Source organism: Scyliorhinus torazame, chromosome 19 (genome assembly GCF_047496885.1).
Source record: "Scyliorhinus torazame isolate Kashiwa2021f chromosome 19, sScyTor2.1, whole genome shotgun sequence".
NCBI lineage: Eukaryota > Metazoa > Chordata > Chondrichthyes > Carcharhiniformes > Scyliorhinidae > Scyliorhinus > Scyliorhinus torazame.
In genome coordinates this window covers 30,629,057-30,653,357 of record NC_092725.1, presented here as the reverse complement: position 1 = coordinate 30,653,357, position 24,301 = coordinate 30,629,057, and the positions used below count along the sequence as shown (strand labels likewise).

At 45.8% G+C, this 24,301-nt stretch overlaps 1 protein-coding gene across 1 annotated transcript; it reads left to right on the top strand.

Annotated features, from left to right (window-relative positions):
• The first annotated feature begins 3,304 nt into the window (after nt 1-3,304).
• On the top strand, nt 3,305-20,357 carry gjz1 (gap junction protein zeta 1). Its single transcript, XM_072483957.1, has 2 exons — nt 3,305-3,466; nt 19,517-20,357. Exons 1-2 carry the CDS (start codon nt 3,353-3,355, stop codon nt 20,180-20,182), a joined length of 780 nt encoding a protein of 259 aa, XP_072340058.1. The 5' UTR covers nt 3,305-3,352; the 3' UTR covers nt 20,183-20,357.
• Nucleotides 20,358-24,301: the final 3,944 nt, after the last annotated feature.

Here is a 24,301-nt window from a genome sequence, read left to right as displayed (position 1 = left end):
CTGCGCTCTCTCATTACTGACCCTCTGACAGTGCGGCGCTCCCTCATTACTGACCCTCCGACAGTGCAGCACTCCCTCAGTACTGACTCTCCGACAGTGCGGCGCTCCCTCAGTACTTACCCTCTGACAGTGCGGCGCTCCCTCAGTACTGACCCTCTGACAGTGCGACGCTCGCTCAGTACTGACCCTCCGACAGTGCGGCATACCCTCAGCACTGACCGTCCAACAGTGCCGCGTTCCCTCAGTACTGACCCTCCGACAGTGCGGCGCTCCCTCAGCACTGACAGTCCGACAGTGCGGCGCTCTCTCATTACTGACCCTCCGACAGTGCGGCACTCCCTCAGCACTGACCGTCCGACAGTGCGGCGCTCTCTCAGTACTGACCCTCCGACAGTGCAGCACTCCCTTAGTACTGACCCTCCGACAGTGCGGCGCTCCCTCAGTACTGACCCTCCGACAATGTGGCGCTCCCTCAGTGCTGATCCTCTGACAGTGCGGCGCTCCCTCAGCACTGACTCTCCGACACTGCGGCGCTCCCTCAGTACTGACCCTCCGACAGTGCGGCGATTCCTCAGCACTGACTCTCCGACAGTGCGGCACTCCCTCAGGCTGACCCTCTGACAGGGCGGCACTCCCTCAGTACTGACCCTACGAAAGTGCGGCACTCCTTCAGTACTGACCCTCCGACAGGGCAGCACTCCCTCAGTACTGACACTCCGACAGTGCGCCGCTCCCTCAGTACTGATCCTCTGACAGTGCGGCACTCCCTCAGTACTGAGCCCTCCGACAGTGCGGCAATTCCTCAGCACTGACTCTCCGACAGTGCGGTGTTCCCTCAGTACTGACCCTCTGACAGTGCGGCACTCCCTCAGTACTGACCCGCTGACAGTGCGGCGCTCCCTCATTACTGACCCTCTGACAGTGCGGCGCTCCCTCATTACTGACTCTCCGACAGTGCGGCACTCCCTCAGTACTGACCCTCCGACAGTGCGGCGCTCCCTCAGTACTGATTCTCTGACAGTGCGGCGCTCCCTTTACTGACTCTCCGACAGTGCGGCACTCCCTCAGTACTGACCCGCTGACAGTGCGGCACTCCCAAACTACTGACTCTCCGACAGTGCGGCACTCCCTCAGTACTGACCCGCTGACAGTGCGGCACTCCCAAACTACTGACTCTCTGACAGTGCGGCACTCCCTCAGTACTGACCCTCTGTCAATGCGGCGCTCCCTCAGTACTGACCCGCTGACAGTGCGGCGCTCCCTCAGTACTGACCCGTTGACAGTGCGGCACTCCCTCAATACTGACCCTCCGACAGTGTGGCGCTCCCTCAGTACTGATCCTCTAATAGTGCGGCGCTCCCTCAGCACTGACCCTGTGACAGTGCGGTGCTCCCTCAGCACTGACCCTGTGACAGTGCGGCGCTCCCTCAGTACTGACCCTCCGACAGTGCGACGCTCCCTCAGTACTGAACCTCCGACAGTGTGGCACTCCCTCAGTACTGACCCTCCGACAGTGTGGCGCTCCCTCAGTTCTGATCCTCTGACAGTGCGGCGCTCCCTCAGTACTGACCCTCCGACAGTGTGGTGCTTCCTCACTACTGACTCTCCGACAGTGCGGCGCTCCCTCAGTACTGACCCTCCGACAGTGTGGCTCTCCCTCAGTACTGACCCTCCGACAGTGTGGCTCTCCCTCAGTACTGACCCGTTGACAGTGCGGCACTCCCTCAGTACTAACCCTCCGACAGTGCGGTGCTCCCTCATTACTGACTCTCTGACAGTGCGGCGCTCCCTCAGTACTGACCCGTTCACAGTGCAGCACTCCCTCAGCACTGACCAGCTGACAGTGCAGCACTCCCTCAGTCCTGACCCGTTGACAGTGCGGCGCTCCCTCAGTACTGACCCCTTGTCAATGCAGCACTCCCTCAGTACTGACCCGTTCACAGTGCGGCACTCCCTCAGTACTGACCAGCTGACAGTGCAGCACTCCCTCAGTACTGACCCTCCGACAGTGCGGCGCTCCCTCAGTACTGACCCACTGACAGTGCGGCACTCCCTCAGTACTGACCCGCTGACAGTGCGGCGCTCCCTCAGTACTGACCCTCCGACAGTGCGGCGCCCCCTCAGCACTGACCCTGTGACAGTGCGGTGCTCCCTCAGCACTGACCCTGTGACAGTGCGGCGCTCCCTCAGTACTGACCCTCCGACAGTGCGGCTCTCCCTCAGTACTGACCCTCTGACAGTGCGGCTCTCCCTTATTACTGACCCTCCGACAGTGCGTCACTCCCTCAGTACTGACCCTTCGACAGTGCGGCGCTCCCTCAGTACTGACCCTCTGACAGTGCCACGCTCCCTCAGTACTGACCCTCCGACAGTGCGGCAGTCCCTCAGTGCTGACCCTCCGACAGTGCGGCGCTCCCTCAGTACTGACCCTCCGACAGTGCGGCGCTCCCTCAGTACTGACCCTCCGACAGTGCTCCGGTTTCCTCCCACAGACCAAAGATGTGCAGGTTAGGTGGATTGGCCATGCTAAATTACCCATAGTGTCCAAAAATGCCCTTAGTGTTGGGTGGGGTTACTGGGTTATGGGGAGAGGGTGGAGGTATTGACCCTGGGTAGGGTGCTCTTTCCAAGAGCCGGTGCTGACTCGATGGGCCGAATGGCTTCCTTCGGCACTGTAAATTCTATGATTCTATGATCTATTGTCAAAAAGGTCAGGTGGGGTTACAGGAATCGGGCTGGGAGTTGGGCCAGGGTATGGTCCTCTTTCAGAGGATTGATACAACCTCGATGGGCCGAATGGCCTCCTTCTGCACTGTTGGGATTCTATGAATCTATTAAAGTGAGTAAATCCCCATGTGGAACCTTCTGTCCTAATCTGGGCATCCGCACACTAGGAAGGAAGTGGCAGTGTTTTTGGATATGGTGCTGAAGTCGATGTACTGGAATGTGTCCCAGCGATTGGCGGGCGTTCAGTTGGGGTAGAGGGACGGGGGTAGCTGGGACTGATCGCCTGGGAGCAGGGAAGGTTAAGGGGGAGTTTGAGCTGAGGCGCTTCTGAAATTCGAGGGAGTTCTGCTCGAGCCAATGGGGGGGGGGAACGGTTGGCAGTGCGGGCAGAGACATTCTGGCAGGGGGGGCACCTCCTGGAATGAGCCCCTCAGGAAATCAGCGTGAGAGAGGTCAGAACCAAAGGAGGTGAGATGTGGTCAGGAATGAGTCAGCGGAGGAGGAATAGAGAAGTCAGCCTTTTCCTGATTTGAGTAGAACGTCACAAGCCTCTCGATCTAACAGAGTTATTTCAGAGCCAGAATAGCGACAAACAAAACCTCAGGCACAGTCAGTTCCTCAAACCATGCAGAGCAAAACCGACTGGGGCAACTCAGAGAGAAAACTGGAGATTTCATCAGGGCGGTGCCACACGGGAATCAAACAGCTTCATCAGTACAAAAAGGATCAATACACTCAGGTACTGTAGGGAAACACGACTCCAATAATTATCCAGGGAGATACAGTAGTGTAGTGGTTATATTACTGTATCAGTAATCCAGGGAGATACAGTAGTGTAGTGGTTATATTACTGTATCAGTAATCCATGGAGATGCAGTAGTGTACTGGTTATATTACAGTATCAGTAATCCAGGGAGATACAGTAGTGTTGTGGTTAATATTACAGTATCAGTAATCCAGGGAGATACAGTAGTGTAGTGGTAATATTACTGTATGAGTTATCAAGGGAGATACAGTAGTGTAGTGGTTATATTACTGTATCGGTAATCCAGGGAGATACAGTAGTGTAGTGGTTATATTACTCTATCAGTTATCCAGTGAGATACAGTAGTGTAGTGGTTATATTACTGTATCAGTAATCCAGGGAGATATATTAGTGTCGTGGTTATATTACTGTATCAGTTATCCAGGGAGATACAGTAATGTAATGGTTATATTATTCCATCAGTTACCCAGTGAGATACAGCAGTGTAGTGGTTATATTACTGTGTCAGTAATCCAGGGTGAAAAAGTAGTGTCGTGGTTATATTACTGTATCAGTAATCCAGGGAGATACAGTAGTGTAGTGGTTATATTACTCTATTAGTTATCCAGTGAGATACAGTAGTGTAGTGGTTATATTACTGTATCAGTAATCCAGGGGGATACAGTAGTGTAGTGGTTATATTACTGGACCAGTAATCCAGGGAGATACAGTAGTGTAGTGATTATATTACTGTATCAGTAACCAGGGAGATACAGTAGTGTAGTGGTTATATTACTGTATCAGTAATCCAGGGAGATACAGTAGTGTAGTGGTTATATTACTGTGTCAGTAATCCAGGGTGAAAAAGTAGTGTTGTGGTTATATTACTGTATCAGTAATCCAGGGAGATACAGTAGTGTAGTGGTTATATTACTCTATTAGTTATCCAGTGAGATACAGTAGTGTAGTGGTTATATTACTGTATCAGTAATCCAGGGGGATACAGTAGTGTAGTGGTTATATTACTGGACCAGTAATCCAGGGAGATACAGTAGTGTAGTGATTATATTACTGTATCAGTAACCAGGGAGATACAGTAGTGTAGTGGTTGTATTACTGTATCAATAATCCAGGGAGATGCAGTAGTCTAGTGGTTATATTACTGAATCAGTAATCCAGGGAGAGAACGTAGTGCAATGGTTATATTACTGTATCAGTAATCCAGCGAGATACAGTAGTGTAGTGGTTATATTAATGTATCAGTAATCCCGGAAGATATAGTAGTGTTGTGGTTATATTACTGTACCAGTAATCGAGGGGGATACAGTAGTGTAGTGGTTATATTACTGTATCAGTATTCCAGGGAGATACAGTAGTGTAGTGGTTATATTATTGTATCAGTAATCCAGGGAGATACAGTAGTGTAGTGGTTATATTACTTTATCAGTAATCCAGTGAGATACAGTAGTGTAGTGGTTATATTATTGTATCAGTAATCCAGGGAGATATAGTAGTGTAGTGGTTACATTACTGTATTAGTAATCCAGGGGGAGACAGTAGTGTAGTGGTTGTATTACTGTATCAGTAATCCAGGGAGATCCAGTAGTGTAGTGGTTATATTACTGTATCAGTAATCCAGGGGGATACAGTAGTGTAGTGGTTATATCATTGTATCAGTAATCCAGGGAGATACAGTAGTGTAGTGGTTATATTACTTTATCAGTAATCCAGGGGGAGACAGTAGTGTAGTGGTTATATTACTGTATCAGTAATCCAGGGAGATACAGTAGTGTAGTGATTATATCATTTTATCAGTAATTCAGGGAGATACAGTAGTGTAGTGGTTATATTACTGTATCAGTAATCCAGGGGGATACAGTAGTGTTGTGGTTATATTACTGTACCAGTAATCCAGGGAGATACAGTATTGTAGTGGTTATATTACTTTATCAGTAATCCAGGGAGATACAGTAGTGTAGTGGTTATATTACTGTATCAGTAATCCGGTAAAATAGAGAAGTGTAGTGGTTATAGTACTGTATCAGTCATCCAGGGAGATACAGTAGTGTAGTCGTTGTATTACTGTATCAGTAATTCAGTGGGATACAGTAATGCAGTGGTTATATTACTGGACATGTAATCCAGTGGGATACAATATTGTAGTGGTTATCTTACTGTATCAGCAATCCAGGGAGATACAGTAGTGTAGTGGTTATATTACTGTATAAGTAATCCAGGGAGATACAGTAGTGTAGTGGTTATATTACTGTATCTGTAATCCAGGAAGATACAGTAGTGTAGTGGTTATATTACTGTATCAGTAATCCAGGGAGATACAGTAGTGTAGTGGTTATATTACTGTATCAGTAATCGAGGGGCATACAGTAGTGTAGTGATTATATTACTGTGTCAGTAATCCAGGGACGTACAGTAGTGTGGCGGTAATATTACTGAACCAGTAATCCAGGGGATACAGTAGTGTCGTGGTTATATTATTGTATCAGTAATCCAGGGGGATCCAGTAGTGTAGTGGTTATATTATTGTATCAGTAATCCAGGGGGATCCAGTAGTGTAGTGGTTATATTATTGTATCAGTAATCCAGGGAGATACAGTAGTGTAGTGGTTTTATTACTGTAACAGTAATCCTGGGGGATACAGTAGTGTAGTGGTTATATTACTGTATCAGTAATCCAGGGAGATACAGTAGTGTAGTGGTTATATTACTGTCTCAGTAATCCAGGGAGATACAGTAGTGTAGTGGTTATATTACTGTATCAGTAACCCAGGGAGATATATTAGTGTCGTGGTTATATTACTGTATCAGTTATCCAGGGAGATACAGTAATGTAATGGTTATATTATTCCATCAGTTACCCAGTGAGATACAGCAGTGTAGTGGTTATATTACTGTGTCAGTAATCCAGGGTGAAAAAGTAGTGTCGTGGTTATATTACTGTATCAGAAATCCAGGGAGATACAGTAGTGTAGTTGTTATATTACTCTATTAGTTATCCAGTGAGATACAGTAGTGTAGTGGTTATATTACTGTATCAGTAATCCAGGGGGATACAGTAGTGTAGTGGTTATATTACTGGACTAGTAATCCAGGGAGATACAGTAGTGTAGTGATTATATTACTGTATCAGTAACCAGGGAGATACAGTAGTGTAGTGGTTATATTACTGTATCAGTAATCCAGGGAGATACAGTAGTGTAGTGGTTGTATTACTGTATCAGTAATCCAGGGAGATGCAGTAGTCTAGTGGTTATATTACTGAATCAGTAATCCAGGGAGAGAACGTAGTGCAATGGTTATATTACTGTATCGTAATCCAGTGAGATACAGTAGTGTAGTGGTTATATTACTGTATCAGTAATCCCGGAAGATATAGTAGTGTTGTGGTTATATTACTGTACCAGTAATCAAGGGGGATACAGTAGTGTAGTGGTTATATTACTGTATCAGTATTCCAGGGAGATACAGTAGTGTAGTGATTATATTACTGTATCAGTAACCAGGGAGATACAGTAGTGTAGTGGTTATATTACTGTATCAGTAATCCAGGGAGATACAGTAGTGTAGTGGTTATATTACTGTGTCAGTAATCCAGGGTGAAAAAGTAGTGTCGTGTTTATATTACTGTATCAGCAATCCAGGGAGATACAGTAGTGTAGTGGTTATATTACTCTATTAGTTATCCAGTGAGATACAGTAGTGTAGTGGTTATATTACTGTATCAGTAATCCAGGGGGATACAGTAGTGTAGTGGTTATATTACTGGACCAGTAATCCAGGGAGATACAGTAGTGTAGTGATTATATTACTGTATCAGTAACCAGGGAGATACAGTAGTGTAGTGGTTGTATTACTGTATCAGTAATCCAGGGAGATGCAGTAGTCTAGTGGTTATATTACTGAATCAGTAATCCAGGGAGAGAACGTAGTGCAATGGTTATATTACTGTATCAGTAATCCAGCGAGATACAGTAGTGTAGTAGTTATATTACTGTATCAGTAATCCCGGAAGATATAGTAGTGTTGTGGTTATATTACTGTACCAGTAATCGAGGGGGATACAGTAGTGTAGTGGTTATATTACTGTATCAGTATTCCAGGGAGATACAGTAGTGTAGTGGTTATATTATTGTATCAGTAATCCAGGGAGATACAGTAGTGTAGTAGTTATATTACTTTATCAGTAATCCAGGGAGATACAGTAGTGTAGTGGTTATATTATTGTATCAGTAATCCAGGGAGATACAGTAGTGTAGTGGTTACATTACTGTATTAGTAATCCAGGGGGAGACAGTAGTGTAGTGGTTGTATTACTGTATCAGTAATCCAGGGAGATCCAGTAGTGTAGTGGTTATATTACTGTATCAGTAATCCAGGGGGATACAGTAGTGTAGTGGTTATATCATTGTATCAGTAATCCAGGGAGATACAGTAGTGTAGTGGTTATATTACTTTATCAGTAATCCAGGGGGAGACAGTAGTGTAGTGGTTATATTACTGTATCAGTAATCCAGGGAGATACAGTAGTGTAGTGATTATATCACTTTATCAGTAATTCAGGGAGATACAGTAGTGTAGTGGTTATATTACTGTATCAGTAATCCAGGGGGATACAGTAGTGTTGTGGTTATATTACTGTATCAGTAATCCAGGGAGATACAGTATTGTAGTGGTTATATTACTTTATCAGTAATCCAGGGAGATACAGTAGTGTAGTGGTTATATTACTGTATCAGTAATCCGGGAAGATAGAGAAGTGTAGTGGTTATAGTACTGTATCAGTCATCCAGGGAGATACAGTAGTGTAGTCGTTGTATTACTGTATCAGTAATTCAGTGGGATACAGTAATGCAGTGGTTATATTACTGAACATGTAATCCAGGGGGATACAATATTGTAGTGGTTATCTTACTGTATCAGTAATCCAGGGAGATACAGTAGTGTAGTGGTTATATTACTGAATAAGTAATCCAGGGAGATACAGTAGTGTAGTGGTTATATTACTGTATCTGTAATCCAGGGAGATACAGTAGTGTAGTGGTTATATTACTGTATCAGTAATCCAGGGAGATACAGTAGTGTAGTGGTTATATTACTGTATGAGTAATCGAGGGGCATACAGTAGTGTAGTGATTATATTACTGTGTCAGTAATCCAGGGACGTACAGTAGTGTGGCGGTAATATTACTGAACCAGTAATCCAGGGGATACAGTAGTGTCGTGGTTATATTATTGTATCAGTAATCCAGGGGGATCCAGTAGTGTAGTGGTTATATTATTGTATCAGTAATCCAGGGGGATCCAGTAGTGTAGTGGTTATATTATTGTATCAGTAATCCAGGGAGATACAGTAGTGTAGTGGTTTTATTACTGTAACAGTAATCCTGGGGGATACAGTAGTGTAGTGGTTATATTACTGTATCAGTAATCCAGGGAGATACAGTAGTGTAGTGGCATTATTACTGTATCAGTAATCCAGTGAGATACAGTAGTGTAGTGGTTATATTACTGTCTCAGTAATCCAGGGAGATACAGTAGTGTAGTGGTTATATTACTGTATCAGTAATCCAGGGAGATATATTAGTGTCGTGGTTATATTACTGTATCAGTTATCCAGGGAGATACAGTAATGTAATGGTTATATTATTCCATCAGTTACCCAGTGAGATACAGCAGTGTAGTGGTTATATTACTGTGTCAGTAATCCAGGGTGAAAAAGTAGTGTCGTGGTTATATTACTGTATCAGTAATCCAGGGAGATACAGTAGTGTAGTTGTTATATTACTCTATTAGTTATCCAGTGAGATACAGTAGTGTAGTGGTTATATTACTGTATCAGTAATCCAGGGGGATACAGTAGTGTAGTGGTTATATTACTGGACTAGTAATCCAGGGAGATACAGTAGTGTAGTGATTATATTACTGTATCAGTAACCAGGGAGATACAGTAGTGTAGTGGTTTTATTACTGTATCAGTAATCCAGGGAGATACAGTAGTGTAGTGGTTGTATTACTGTATCAGTAATCCAGGGAGATGCAGTAGTCTAGTGGTTATATTACTGAATCAGTAATCCAGGGAGAGAACGTAGTGCAATGGTTATATTACTGTATCGTAATCCAGCGAGATACAGTAGTGTAGTGGTTATATTACTGTATCAGTAATCCCGGAAGATATAGTAGTGTTGTGGTTATATTACTGTACCAGTAATCGAGGGAGATACAGTAGTGTAGTGGTTATATTACTTTATCAGTAATCCAGGGAGATACAGTAGTGTAGTGGTTATATTATTGTATCAGTAATCCAGGAAGATACAGTAGTGTAGTGGTTACATTACTGTATTAGTAATCCAGGGGGAGACAGTAGTGTAGTGGTTGTATTACTGTATCAGTAATCCAGGGAGATCCAGTAGTGTAGTGGTTATATTACTGTATCAGTAATCCAGGGGGATACAGTAGTGTAGTGGTTATATCATTGTATCAGTAATCCAGGGAGATACAGTAGTGTAGTGGCTATATTACTTTATCAGTAATCCAGGGGGAGACAGTAGTGTAGTGGTTATATTACTGTATCAGTAATCCAGGGAGATACAGTAGTGTAGTGATTATATCACTTTATCAGTAATTCAGGGAGATACAGTAGTGTAGTGGTTATATTACTGTATCAGTAATCCAGGGGGATACAGTAGTGTTGTGGTTATATTACTGTATCAGTAATCCAGGGAGATACAGTATTGTAGTGGTTATATTAGTTTATCAGTAATCCAGGGAGATACAGTAGTGTAGTGGTTATATTACTGTATCAGTAATCCGGGAAGATAGAGATGTGTAGTGGTTATAGTACTGTATCAGTCATCCAGGGAGATACAGTAGTGTAGTCGTTGTATTACTGTATCATTAATTCAGTGGGATACAGTAATGCAGTGGTTATATTACTGTACATGTAATCCAGGGAGATACAATATTGTAGTGGTTATCTTACTGTATCAGTAATCCAGGGAGATACAGTAGTGTAGTGGTTATATTACTGTATAAGTAATCCAGGGAGATACAGTAGTGTAGTGGTTATATTACTGTATCTGTAATCCAGGGAGATACAGTAGTGTAGTGGTTATATTACCGTATCGGTAATCCAGGGAGATACAGTAGTGTAGTGGTTATATTACTGTATCAGTAATCGAGGGGCATACAGTAGTGTAGTGATTATATTACTGTGTCAGTAATCCAGGGACGTACAGTAGTGTGGCGGTAATATTACTGAACCAGTAATCCAGGGGATACAGTAGTGTAGTGGTTATATTATTGTATCAGTAATCCAGGGAGATACAGTAGTGTAGTGGTTATATTATTGTATCAGTAATCCAGGGAGATATAGTAGTGTAGTGGTTACATTACTGTATTAGTAATCCAGGGGGAGACAGTAGTGTAGTGGTTGTATTACTGTATCAGTAATCCAGGGAGATCCAGTAGTGTAGTGGTTATATTACTGTATCAGTAATCCAGGGGGATACAGTAGTGTAGTGGTTATATCATTGTATCAGTAATCCAGGGAGATACAGTAGTGTAGTGGTTATATTACTTTATCAGTAATCCAGGGGGAGACAGTAGTGTAGTGGTTATATTACTGTATCAGTAATCCAGGGAGATACAGTAGTGTAGTGATTATATCATTTTATCAGTAATTCAGGGAGATACAGTAGTGTAGTGGTTATATTACTGTATCAGTAATCCAGGGAGATACAGTATTGTAGTGGTTATATTACTTTATCAGTAATCCAGGGAGATACAGTAGTGTAGTGGTTATATTACTGTATCAGTAATCCGGTAAAATAGAGAAGTGTAGTGGTTATAGTACTGTATCAGTCATCCAGGGAGATACAGTAGTGTAGTCGTTGTATTACTGTATCAGTAATTCAGTGGGATACAGTAATGCAGTGGTTATATTACTGGACATGTAATCCAGTGGGATACAATATTGTAGTGGTTATCTTACTGTATCAGCAATCCAGGGAGATACAGTAGTGTAGTGGTTATATTACTGTATAAGTAATCCAGGGAGATACAGTAGTGTAGTGGTTATATTACTGTATCTGTAATCCAGGGAGATAAAGTAGTGTAGTGGTTATATTACTGTATCAGTAATCCAGGGAGATACAGTAGTGTAGTGGTTATATTACTGTATCAGTAATCGAGGGGCATACAGTAGTGTAGTGATTATATTACTGTGTCAGTAATCCAGGGACGTACAGTAGTGTGCCGGTAATATTACTGAACCAGTAATCCAGGGGATACAGTAGTGTCGTGGTTATATTATTGTATCAGTAATCCAGGGGGATCCAGTAGTGTAGTGGTTATATTATTATATCAGTAATCCAGGGGGATCCAGTAGTGTAGTGGTTATATTATTGTATCAGTAATCCAGGGAGATACAGTAGTGTAGTGGTTTTATTACTGTAACAGTAATCCTGGGGGATACAGTAGTGTAGTGGTTATATTACTGTATCAGTAATCCAGGGAGATACAGTAGTGTAGTGGTTATATTACTGTCTCAGTAATCCAGGGAGATACAGTAGTGTAGTGGTTATATTACTGTATCAGTAACCCAGGGAGATATATTAGTGTCGTGGTTATATTACTGTATCAGTTATCCAGGGAGATACAGTAATGTAATGGTTATATTATTCCATCAGTTACCCAGTGAGATACAGCAGTGTAGTGGTTATATTACTGTGTCAGTAATCCAGGGTGAAAAAGTAGTGTCGTGGTTATATTACTGTATCAGAAATCCAGGGAGATACAGTAGTGTAGTTGTTATATTACTCTATTAGTTATCCAGTGAGATACAGTAGTGTAGTGGTTATATTACTGTATCAGTAATCCAGGGGGATACAGTAGTGTAGTGGTTATATTACTGGACTAGTAATCCAGGGAGATACAGTAGTGTAGTGATTATATTACTGTATCAGTAACCAGGGAGATACAGTAGTGTAGTGGTTATATTACTGTATCAGTAATCCAGGGAGATACAGTAGTGTAGTGGTTGTATTACTGTATCAGTAATCCAGGGAGATGCAGTAGTCTAGTGGTTATATTACTGAATCAGTAATCCAGGGAGAGAACGTAGTGCAATGGTTATATTACTGTATCGTAATCCAGTGAGATACAGTAGTGTAGTGGTTATATTACTGTATCAGTAATCCCGGAAGATATAGTAGTGTTGTGGTTATATTACTGTACCAGTAATCGAGGGGGATACAGTAGTGTAGTGGTTATATTACTGTATCAGTATTCCAGGGAGATACAGTAGTGTAGTGATTATATTACTGTATCAGTAACCAGGGAGATACAGTAGTGTAGTGGTTATATTACTGTATCAGTAATCCAGGGAGATACAGTAGTGTAGTGGTTATATTACTGTGTCAGTAATCCAGGGTGAAAAAGTCGTGTCGTGTTTATATTACTGTATCAGCAATCCAGGGAGATACAGTAGTGTAGTGGTTATATTACTCTATTAGTTATCCAGTGAGATACAGTAGTGTAGTGGTTATATTACTGTATCAGTAATCCAGGGGGATACAGTAGTGTAGTGGTTATATTACTGGACCAGTAATCCAGGGAGATACAGTAGTGTAGTGATTATATTACTGTATCAGTAACCAGGGAGATACAGTAGTGTAGTGGTTGTATTACTGTATCAGTAATCCAGGGAGATGCAGTAGTCTAGTGGTTATATTACTGAATCAGTAATACAGGGAGAGAACGTAGTGCAATGGTTATATTACTGTATCAGTAATCCAGCGAGATACAGTAGTGTAGTGGTTATATTACTGTATCAGTAATCCCGGAAGATATAGTAGTGTTGTGGTTATATTACTGTACCAGTAATCGAGGGGGATACAGTAGTGTAGTGGTTATATTACTGTATCAGTATTCCAGGGAGATACAGTAGTGTAGTGGTTATATTATTGTATCAGTAATCCAGGGAGATACAGTAGTGTAGTGGTTATATTACTTTATCAGTAATCCAGGGAGATACAGTAGTGTAGTGGTTATATTATTGTATCAGTAATCCAGGGAGATACAGTAGTGTAGTGGTTACATTACTGTATTAGTAATCCAGGGGGAGACAGTAGTGTAGTGGTTGTATTACTGTATCAGTAATCCAGGGAGATCCAGTAGTGTAGTGGTTATATTACTGTATCAGTAATCCAGGGGGATACAGTAGTGTAGTGGTTATATCATTGTATCAGTAATCCAGGGAGATACAGTAGTGTAGTGGTTATATTACTTTATCAGTAATCCAGGGGGAGACAGTAGTGTAGTGGTTATATTACTGTATCAGTAATCCAGGGAGATACAGTAGTGTAGTGATTATATCACTTTATCAGTAATTCAGGGAGATACAGTAGTGTAGTGGTTATATTACTGTATCAGTAATCCAGGGGGATACAGTAGTGTTGTGGTTATATTACTGTATCAGTAATCCAGGGAGATACAGTATTGTAGTGGTTATATTACTTTATCAGTAATCCAGGGAGATACAGTAGTGTAGTGGTTATATTACTGTATCAGTAATCCGGGAAGATAGAGAAGTGTAGTGGTTATAGTACTGTATCAGTCATCCAGGGAGATACAGTAGTGTAGTCGTTGTATTACTGTATCAGTAATTCAGTGGGATACAGTAATGCAGTGGTTATATTACTGGACATGTAATCCAGGGGGATACAATACTGTAGTGGTTATCTTACTGTATCAGTAATCCAGGGAGATACTGTAGTGTAGTGGTTATATTACTGAATAAGTAATCCAGGGAGATACAGTAGTGTAGTGGTTATATTACTGTATCTGTAATCCTGGGAGATACAGTAGTGTAGTGGTTATATTACTGTATCAGTAATCCAGGGAGATACAGTAGTGTAGTGGTTATATTACTGTATCAGTAATCGAGGGGCGTACAGTAGTGTAGTGATTATATTACTGTGTCAGTAATCCAGGGATGTACAGTAGTGTGGCGGTAATATTACTGAACCAGTAATCCAGGGGATACAGTAGTGTCGTGGTTATATTATTGTATCAGTAATCCAGGGGGATCCAGTAGTGTAGTGGTTATATTATTGTATCAGTAATCCAGGGGGATCCAGTAGTGTAGTGGTTATATTATTGTATCAGTAATCCAGGGAGATACAGTAGTGTAGTGGTTTTATTACTGTAACAGTAATCCTGGGGGATACAGTAGTGTAGTGGTTATATTACTGTATCAGTAATCCAGGGAGATACAGTAGTGTAGTGGCATTATTACTGTATCAGTAATCCAGTGAGATACAGTAGTGTAGTGGTTATATTACTGTCTCAGTAATCCAGGGAGATACAGTAGTGTAGTGGTTATATTACTGTATCAGTAATCCAGGGAGATATATTAGTGTTGTGGTTATATTACTGTATCAGTTATCCAGGGAGATACAGTAATGTAATGGTTATATTATTCCATCAGTTACCCAGTGAGATACAGCAGTGTAGTGGTTTATATTACTGTGTCAGTAATCCAGGGTGAAAAAGTAGTGTCGTGGTTATATTACTGTATCAGTTATCCAGGGAGATACAGTAGTGTAGTTGTTATATTACTCTATTAGTTATCCAGTGAGATACAGTAGTGTAGTGGTTATATTACTGTATCAGTAATCCAGGGGGATACAGTAGTGTAGTGGTTATATTACTGGACTAGTAATCCAGGGAGATACAGTAGTGTAGTGATTATATTACTGTATCAGTAACCAGGGAGATACAGTAGTGTAGTGGTTTTATTACTGTATCAGTAATCCAGGGAGATACAGTAGTGTAGTGGTTGTATTACTGTATCAGTAATCCAGGGAGATGCAGTAGTCTAGTGGTTATATTACTGAATCAGTAATCCAGGGAGAGAACGTAGTGCAATGGTTATATTACTGTATCGTAATCCAGCGAGATACAGTAGTGTAGTGGTTATATTACTGTATCAGTAATCCCGGAAGATATACTAGTGTTGTGGTTATATTACTGTACCAGTAATCGAGGGAGATACAGTAGTGTAGTGGTTATATTACTGTATCAGTATTCCAGGGAGATACAGTAGTGTAGTGGTTATATTATTGTATCAGTAATCCAGGGAGATACAGTAGTGTAGTGGTTATATTACTTTATCAGTAATCCAGGGAGATACAGTAGTGTAGTGGTTATATTATTGTATCAGTAATCCAGGGAGATACAGTAGTGTAGTGGTTACATTACTGTATTAGTAATCCAGGGGGAGACAGTAGTGTAGTGGTTGTATTACTGTATCAGTAATCCAGGGAGATCCAGTAGTGTAGTGGTTATATTACTGTATCAGTAATCCAGGGGGATACAGTAGTGTAGTGGTTATATCATTGTATCAGTAATCCAGGGAGATACAGTAGTGTAGTGGCTATATTACTTTATCAGTAATCCAGGGGGAGACAGTAGTGTAGTGGTTATATTACTGTATCAGTAATCCAGGGAGATACAGTAGTGTAGTGATTATATCACTTTATCAGTAATTCAGGGAGATACAGTAGTGTAGTGGTTATATTACTGTATCAGTAATCGAGGGAGATACAGTAGTGTAGTGGTTATATTACTGTATCAGTAATCCAGGGGGATACAGTAGTGTTGTGGTTATATTACTGTATCAGTAATCCAGGGAGATACAGTATTGTAGTGGTTATATTACTTTATCAGTAATCCAGGGAGATACAGTAGTGTAGTGGTTATATTACTGTATCAGTAATCCGGGAAGATAGAGATGTGTAGTGGTTATAGTACTGTATCAGTCATCCAGGGAGATACAGTAGTGTAGTCGTTGTATTACTGTATCATTAATTCAGTGGGATACAGTAATGCAGTGGTTATATTACTGTACATGTAATCCAGGGAGATACAATATTGTAGTGGTTATCTTACTGTATCAGTAATCCAGGGAGATACAGTAGTGTAGTGGTTATATTACTGTATAAGTAATCCAGGGAGATACAGTAGTGTAGTGGTTATATTACTGTATCTGTAATCCAGGGAGATACAGTAGTGTAGTGGTTATATTACCGTATCGGTAATCCAGGGAGATACAGTAGTGTAGTGGTTATATTACTGTATCAGTAATCGAGGGGCATACAGTAGTGTAGTGATTATATTACTGTGTCAGTAATCCAGGGACGTACAGTAGTGTGGCGGTAATATTACTGAACCAGTAATCCAGGGGATACAGTAGTGTAGTGGTTATATTATTGTATCTGTAATCCAGGGGGATACAGTAGTGTCGTGGTTATATTATTGTATCAGTAATCCAGGGGGATCCAGTAGTGCAGTGGTTATATTAGTGTATCAGTAATCCAGGGTGATACAGTAGTGTAGTGGTTTTATTACTGTATCAGTAATCCTGGGAGATACAGTAGTGTACTGGTTTTATTACTGTATCAGTAATCCTGGGAGATACAGTAGTGTAGTGGTTATATTACTGTATCAGTAATCCAGGGAGATACAGTAGTGTAGTGGTTATATTACTGTATCAGTAATCCAGGGAGATATAGTAGTGTAGTGGTTATATTACTGTATCAGTATACCAGGGAGATACAGTAGTGTAGTGGTTTTATTACTGTATCAGTAATCCTGGGAGATACAGTAGTGTAGTGGTTATATTACTGTATCAATAATCCAGGGAGATACAGTAGTGTAGTGGTTATATTACTGTATCAGTAATACAGGGAGATACAGTAGTGTAGTGGTTATATTACTGTATCAATAATCCAGGGAGATACAGTAGTGTAGTATTTATATTACTGTATCAGTAATCCAGGGAGATACAGTAGTGTGGCGGTAATATTACTGAACCAGTAATCCAGGTAGATACAGTAGTCTAGAGGGCATTTGCTCTGAGGAGAGGTTGGATAAACTTGGTTTGTTCTCACTGGAATGCTGGAGGTTGAAGGGCATCCTGATAGAATCTTCAAGATTATGAGGGGCATCGATAGAGTGTATAGTCAGAAAGTTTTTTGCAGAGTCAGACACTTGGGGAAATAGGTTTAAGATGCGGGGGTGCAAATCACCCAGGAGATGATTCCAGAGGGTAGTGGGTGCCTGGAACCCGCTGCCGGAGGAGGATGTGGAAGCAGGGACGATAGTGACAAATACATGAATAGGATGGGAATAGCGGGATACGGACGCCGGAAGTGCAATGTTTTAGGTTTGACGGGCAGTCTGGTTGGCGCAGGCTTGGAATGCCGTAGGGACTGTTCCTGTGCTGTACATCTCTTTGTTCTTTGTCCTATTACTGGTCAAGTCATCCAGGGTTTACAGTTTTGGAGCAGTATCTTCTGATTGACTTTCTCCATTTCCCATCATTTTGTGCCAACGGCCACACACCGTCTTTCCCCCATTCCCCTCCCTCTCCCTCGTCCCCACTCCCACTCTGCTTTGTGCTCCCCTCTTCTGAATACACCATGATTGAAATTGGCTAACATATCCTGAGGCCCAAAATGGAGCCTGGGACTCTCCTGTTCTCCGTGAGGTGGCCTTTGATGCACTATCAAGTACGAGGAGACGAGGGTGGAGAGTAATCGAGGCTTTATTACACAGAGATGTGTGGCCTCCTACAGCTGCTGCTGAAACGGCTGCAGTTCGGAGAGCACACACACTTATACTCTGCCTACTGGGCGGAGCCAGCAGGCAGGGATCTACCCCCGTACCTGTAGTATAGGGGCCTTACCGTAATACCCGTCTAAACAATATAATACAACAGTGGTGACTACCACATTCACCCCCTGTTAAAAATGAGTCCAGTGGGGGTGGTGGAAAACTATTTACATACAGGTTGTCATTAAAATTTCAGAGAATGTTAGAAATTTAGACGCTCGGGCGCCTTGATCTGTCGCTGAGAGCGCCGCAGTGCTGGTGGCGAGTCAGGCGTCGGCTCGGTCGTCGGTGACTCCGGGAGCGTCTCGACATCCTCTTCATCCCCGGGTGGGAGCAAGGGGAGGACGGATTGTCCTGGAGCGGGGGCTATGGTGGGGTGCGCTGGGTTAAGGGAGGGTGGCACTGGGGCAGAGGGGGGGCGCAGGTGTGGGGACCCAGCTGGTGCCAGTTCCCTGAGGGAGACTGTGTCTTGGCGGCCGTCGGGGTACGCTACGTAGGCGTACTGCAGGTTTGCGTGGAGTAGCTGTAATCCCTCAACCAACAGGTCCGCCTTGTGGAGCCACACCTGCTTGTGGAGGAGGATGGGTCCTGGAGCTGCCAGCCACGTTGGGAGCGAAACCCCGGAGGTGGACTTCCTGGGGAAGGCAAAGAGACGTTCATGGGAGTTTCGTTAGTCGCGGTGCATAGGAGCGACCGAATGGAGTGAAGGGCGTCGGGGAGGACCTCCTGCCAGTGGGAGGCCGGGAGATTTCTGGACCGTAGGGCCAGCTGGACGCCCTCCAGACCGTCCCATTCTCCCGCTCCACCTGCCCGTTTCCCCGGGGGTTGTAGCTGGTCGTCCTTCTCGAGGCAATGCCCCTGTTGAGCAGGTACTGGCGCAGCTCCTCGCTCATAAATGAGGATCCCCGGTCACTGCCTTTCTGTCCCCAGTTGGCCAAGACGTTTGTGGGCCCAAAATGGAGCCTGGGGCTTTCCTGACCTGCATGTGTGGGCTCTCTCAGACCCTCACAATTGTCTAAAACATCTCGAAGCCTCAAATGAAGCCTGGTAATTTCCTGATAATGCGTGTCCTGGTTTCTCAGTCCCTCACATCCGGCTCACACATCTCTAGCCCTTAAATTAATCCTGGGCTCTCCTGCTCCGTGTGTGGGCGCTCTGTCAGCCCTTCACATTTGACAGATCTCGGCCCGCAATGGATCCTGGGTTTTTCCTGGTCTGCGTGTCCGGGCCTCTAAGTCCCTCACAATTGGCCACCACATTTTTAGGCCCGGAATGGAGCCAGTGCCTCCCCTGCTCCGTGCTGGTGGCTTTCAGTTGCTGATTTGTTTGTTATTTTCTGTCCTTTTGCAGATGGCTGCCTACTTTGCTGGATTCAGCCGCCTGGTCTCGGTGGCTGCGGGGACCCTGACAGGGCGCCAGGGCATGACGCTGTGGTACGGCCTGCTGGGTGTGCGCCTGGTGGCTCTCTTTGTGGCCGACCGGCCTTGGGCTACCCTTCGGAGTGACTTCATCTGCAACGAAACCGTGGAGCCTTACTGCTGGGCCAGCTGCTTCAACATGCACTTCGACTTCCCCATGGATGTGCTCTGGGACTTCAGCTATGTGTTGACAATTCTGCCCATCTTCTGCCTGTACCAGTTGGCACCGGGAGCCTGGGGGCCCAAGGCTGCAGCCCCCGAGGAACCGCCGGGCCGCCTCACCCTCGATGAAGCCGGGGCCAAGCCCAAAGCGAGTCGCAGGCGACCATGGGCCGCAGTCGCCAGCGCCCTCTCCTTGGCCGTCATTGAGGGGGCCTTCCTCTGGGTCCTGGCCCGGATCCAGCTTCCCCTGGTGGTGCCCACTTTAGTGCTCTGCCGCTCTCCGGCCTGCCCGCACGAACTGGAGTGCGGTCTCTACGCCCAGGCAGAGAAACTGGGCGCCCTGGCTGTTCTGGCCTTTGCCTCGGGCCTCAACATCCTGGTCAGCCTGGTCTATATTGGCACGGCCTGCCTGGCTGAGAGGTGGCGCCGAGTCTGAGCTGCCCCCTGCCCTGCTGGCAGTGGGTGCCAATCTGCTCTACCCCACCCTCTTACCCCCTTGCACTGTGCTCTTCCCTCCCCTGCTTTCTCCAAGGCCATTAACCCTCATCTTTGCTGTCTTTCCTCACCCTGTCAGTCTTCTGATAGGCCTCCCCCCCCCCACTCCCCCCCCCCCACCCCCTCCCCCCCCCCCCACCCCCTCCCCCCCCCCCACCCCCTCCCCCCCCCCCCACCCCAGTTGGCAACCAACCAGTAACTCAGATGGGACACCGTGGGTCACCACAACGCCAAGCAACAATCGTTAGTGGTGATGGAACTCTACAGGGCAAGTGCAGGCCAAGAGCCAATCGATATCTCCGACTGGATGTTGGAGGTCATGACCCATCGCAAAGCACCAATCAGGAGCTGCGACCCAGGCAATTGACCTCAAGGCCAAGGGATGGAAAGTGAGGTGGGGGGAGGGTGTCAGCATTGAACTAAAGCTTGCTTTGCACTCCTCCATTACGGGAACACAAGAGTTTGTTATCAACAAATACATTTCTAGTCGTGGAATTTTTGTTGGCGGTTGGCCAAATTCAAACTTAAAAGCTTGTGCTGAGAAGATTTTAACATTTTTAATTGCTTTTGAATGATTTGTTGTATCCTCGCTTGCTGTCAGTGTTCCTCATTCAGTACTAATAAATTTAGATTTGTGTTTAAATTCTAAGTCCTTCTCTTCCCACTTCCGATTAAAGGCTTTCTCTGAATGAAGGCGCCACGGCTTTTTGGCCTATGTTGTACCCTCAGTAACGACGCGAGAGAGTAAAGGCGGCCCCTTATATACGGCTCCCAGATGGGCGGAGCCGGAGGCGGAGTCCCCCAGGGTTCCAAGCCCGGTCTTAAAGGGGACATCACCTTACATGATGGTAAGGGTACAGTAATACAATAACCGTTCATCACAGCCTACAACCGCGTGCGAGATTGGCTACCTCAGCACTAGGCCTGAAATGGAGCCTGAGCATTTCTGTGTGCACCTTTGAGGGAAGGAGAGGGGTAATTCACACACAGGGTGTGAGATTGGATAACTCAGTGCTAGGCCCGAATTGTGACTGGGCATTGCTGTGTTTTTGGGGGGAGGGGTAACTCACAGACAAGGGGGGTGGATTCTCCAGAGTATCCACACCGTTGTAAACGCCGTCACGTTTTACGATGGTGTGAACGAGCCACTCCCAGGACTAATTCTGGCCCCTACAGGGGGCCAGCACGGCGCTGGAGTGGTTTATGCCGCTCCAGCTGCCGATCCCGGAGCGAACTGTGCGTCGCAGGATCTGCGCATGCGCAGTTGCGCCGGCGCCAATGTGTGCATAGACTTTCATAGAACATACAGTGCACAAGGAGGCCATTCGGCCCACTTAAGCCCTCACTTCCACCCTATCCCCGTAACCCAATGACCCCTCTTAACCTTTTTTGGTCACTAAGGGCAATTTATCATGGCCAATCCACCTAACCTGCACGTCTTTGGACCGTGGGAGGAAACCGGAGCACCCGGAGGAAACCCACGCAGACACGGGGAGAACGTGCAGACTCTGCACAGACAGTGACCCAGCCGGGAATCGAACCTGGGACCCTGGCACTGAGAAGCCACTTGTGCTACTGTGCTGCCCACTGCATGCGCAGTGGCCTCCTTCAACGCGCCGGCCCCAACACAACATGGCGCAGGACTACAGAGGCCGGCGGGTGGGAAAGGAGGCCCCCCAGCCATAGAGGGTGGGCCCCAATCGTGGGCCAGGCCACATCGGAGGCCCCCCACCCCCCGGGGTTGGACCCCCCACCCCTCCCCACAGGCCTTCAACACCGAGGTCCCGCCGGCCCAGAGCAGGTTAGAACGGCGGCGGTGGGACTCGGCTCTTTTCTTACGGCTGCTCAGCCCATCCGGGCTGGAGAATCACGTGCCGGCGTCGGGGCGACGTGGCACATTCGCAGGGATTCTCCGGACCGGCCCAGGGCTGGGAGAATCCCGCCCAGGATATGAGGCCGGCTAACTCAGTGCTAGGCCCGAAATGAAGCCTGAGCATTGCTGAGTGCGTCTATGGGGCTGAGATGGGGTTGGTGGTGGGGGGGTGGGGGGAGCGGAGGGTGACTCGCACCCAGAGCTGATCTACCCAGAGAGGGCCGGTTATCTCCATTGGGGGGGGGGTTACAAAATCTGCTCTCTGTCTCTGGGAGCACTGAATCAACTTTGCCTATTTGCTGAGGGACTGTGGCCAGAGGCGGTGTGTGTTGACTCAGTCCTCGCCTGACTGGAATCCCCGTCAATGTTGTTTTGGACTGTCGACTACACACTCACTCGACAATGCAGGCTGTACTTCTCATCCTAGGCCTCATGCACCTCGTCGAGCCCTCGCTCGCAGGTAACCTCGCAACTCTTTGGGCTGGGAAGTGAGGGAGGGAGGGTGCGAGGCAGTGGGGCTTATCATTATTTTTATATCAGATCCACCTCAAGCACTCACTATCTCTCTCATCCCCATGTGGAATCTATCATTCTCTCACTCGCTCGATCTCCAATCTCTCTATCTCCTTTCCTCACTATCTCTCCCTCAATCTGAAGTACCTCACTATCCCTCCCTCCTCTTTATTCCTCCATCTCCAATCCCTCACCCTCTCTCTCTCCCTCTATCCACAATCACAATCTATTACTCTCAATCTCTCTTCCTCCATCTCCAATTCCTCACTCTCTCTCTCTCCGTCTTCAATCCCAAACCCTCTCTCTCCATCCATCTACAATCCCTCTCTCAGAGGGGGAGAGGGCACAAGAATGAATGGGACGAAGATCCAGAGAGGGAGAAGGAGACGTGGAGAGAGAGAGAGACAGAGACGAAGTAGACACGGAGAGAGAGAGGGAGGGAGACACGGAGAGAGAGAGAGACAGACAGAGAGAGGGTGGGAGACATGGAGAGAGAGAAAGTGAGGGAGAGATGGAGAGAGAGAGAGAGGGAGATACAGAGAGACGGAGAGTGAGGGAGACAGAGCGAGAGAGGGAGACAGAGAGAGAGAGAGAGAGCGAGATAGAGAGAGGGAAGGAGACAGAGAGAGAGAGACAGAGAGAGGAAGACAGAGAAAGAGAGACAGAGAGAGGAAGACAGAGAATGAGAGACAGGGAGAAAGTAGACACGGAGAGAGAGAGAGAGAGTGAGAGGGAGGGAGATAGACACAGAGACAGAGGAAGAGAGAGGGAGGGAGACACGGAGAGAGAGAGACAGACAGCGAGAGGGTGGGAGACACGGAGAGAGAAAGAGAGGGGAACATGGAGAGAGAGAGGGAGAGAGACAGAGAAAGAGTGAGAGAGCGAGGGAGATAGAGACAGAGAGAGACAGAAAGAGGGAGACAGAGAGAGAGAGAGGGAGACATGGAGAGAGAGGGAGAAAGAGGGAGACATAGAGAGAGAGAGATAGAGAGAGAAAGAGGGAGACACAGAGAGCGAGAAAGATGAAGAAATATGCAGAGACAGAGGGAGAAAGACACGGGGAGAGTGAAGGAGACACAGAGAGATAGAGAGAGGGAGAGCGGCAGAGAGAGGGACAGAGAGACGGATGGCGACAGAGAGATAGAGAGAGGGAGAGCGGCAGAGAGAGGGACAGAGAGACGGATGGCGACAGAGAGATTGAGAGAGGGAGAGCGGCAGAGAGGGAGGGAGTTAGAGGAAAGGAGGCACAGACAGATAGAGAGAGGGACGGAAACAGAGAGGGAGGTAGAGGGAAGGAGACGCCGAGAGACAGAGAAAGGGAGGGTGAGAGATAGAGAGAGAGGAGGAGGGAGACATGGAGAGAGAGAGGGAGAAGAGATGTGGAGACAGGGAGAGAAGAGAGGCAGGGAGACAGAGAAAGAGACACATCGAGATAGAGAATCAGGGAGCGAGAGACTGAGATACAGAGTGAGAGACAGGGAGACAAGGAGAGCGAGAGAGAGAAAGATCGAGAGAGGCAAGGAGAGAGAGTGAGACAGAGATAGGAAGGGAGGGAGACATGGAAAAAGGGAGACAGAAAGAAAGGGGGGAAGACGCAGACGGAGAGAGAGAGAGAGGGCCAGAGGGAAGGAGGGAGAGGCAGAAAGAAAGGGAGGGAGGTCATAACCTGAGGTT

Bases quoted from the DNA above. Each gene is read 5' to 3' on its own strand.
- gjz1 (XM_072483957.1), top strand. From the start codon at position 3,353: ATGCAGAGCAAAACCGACTGGGGCAACTCAGAGAGAAAACTGGAGATT. The intron at 3,467-19,516 runs GTACTGTAGGGA...GTCCTTTTGCAG, and splicing joins AAAAGGATCAATACACTCAG to ATGGCTGCCTACTTTGCTGG.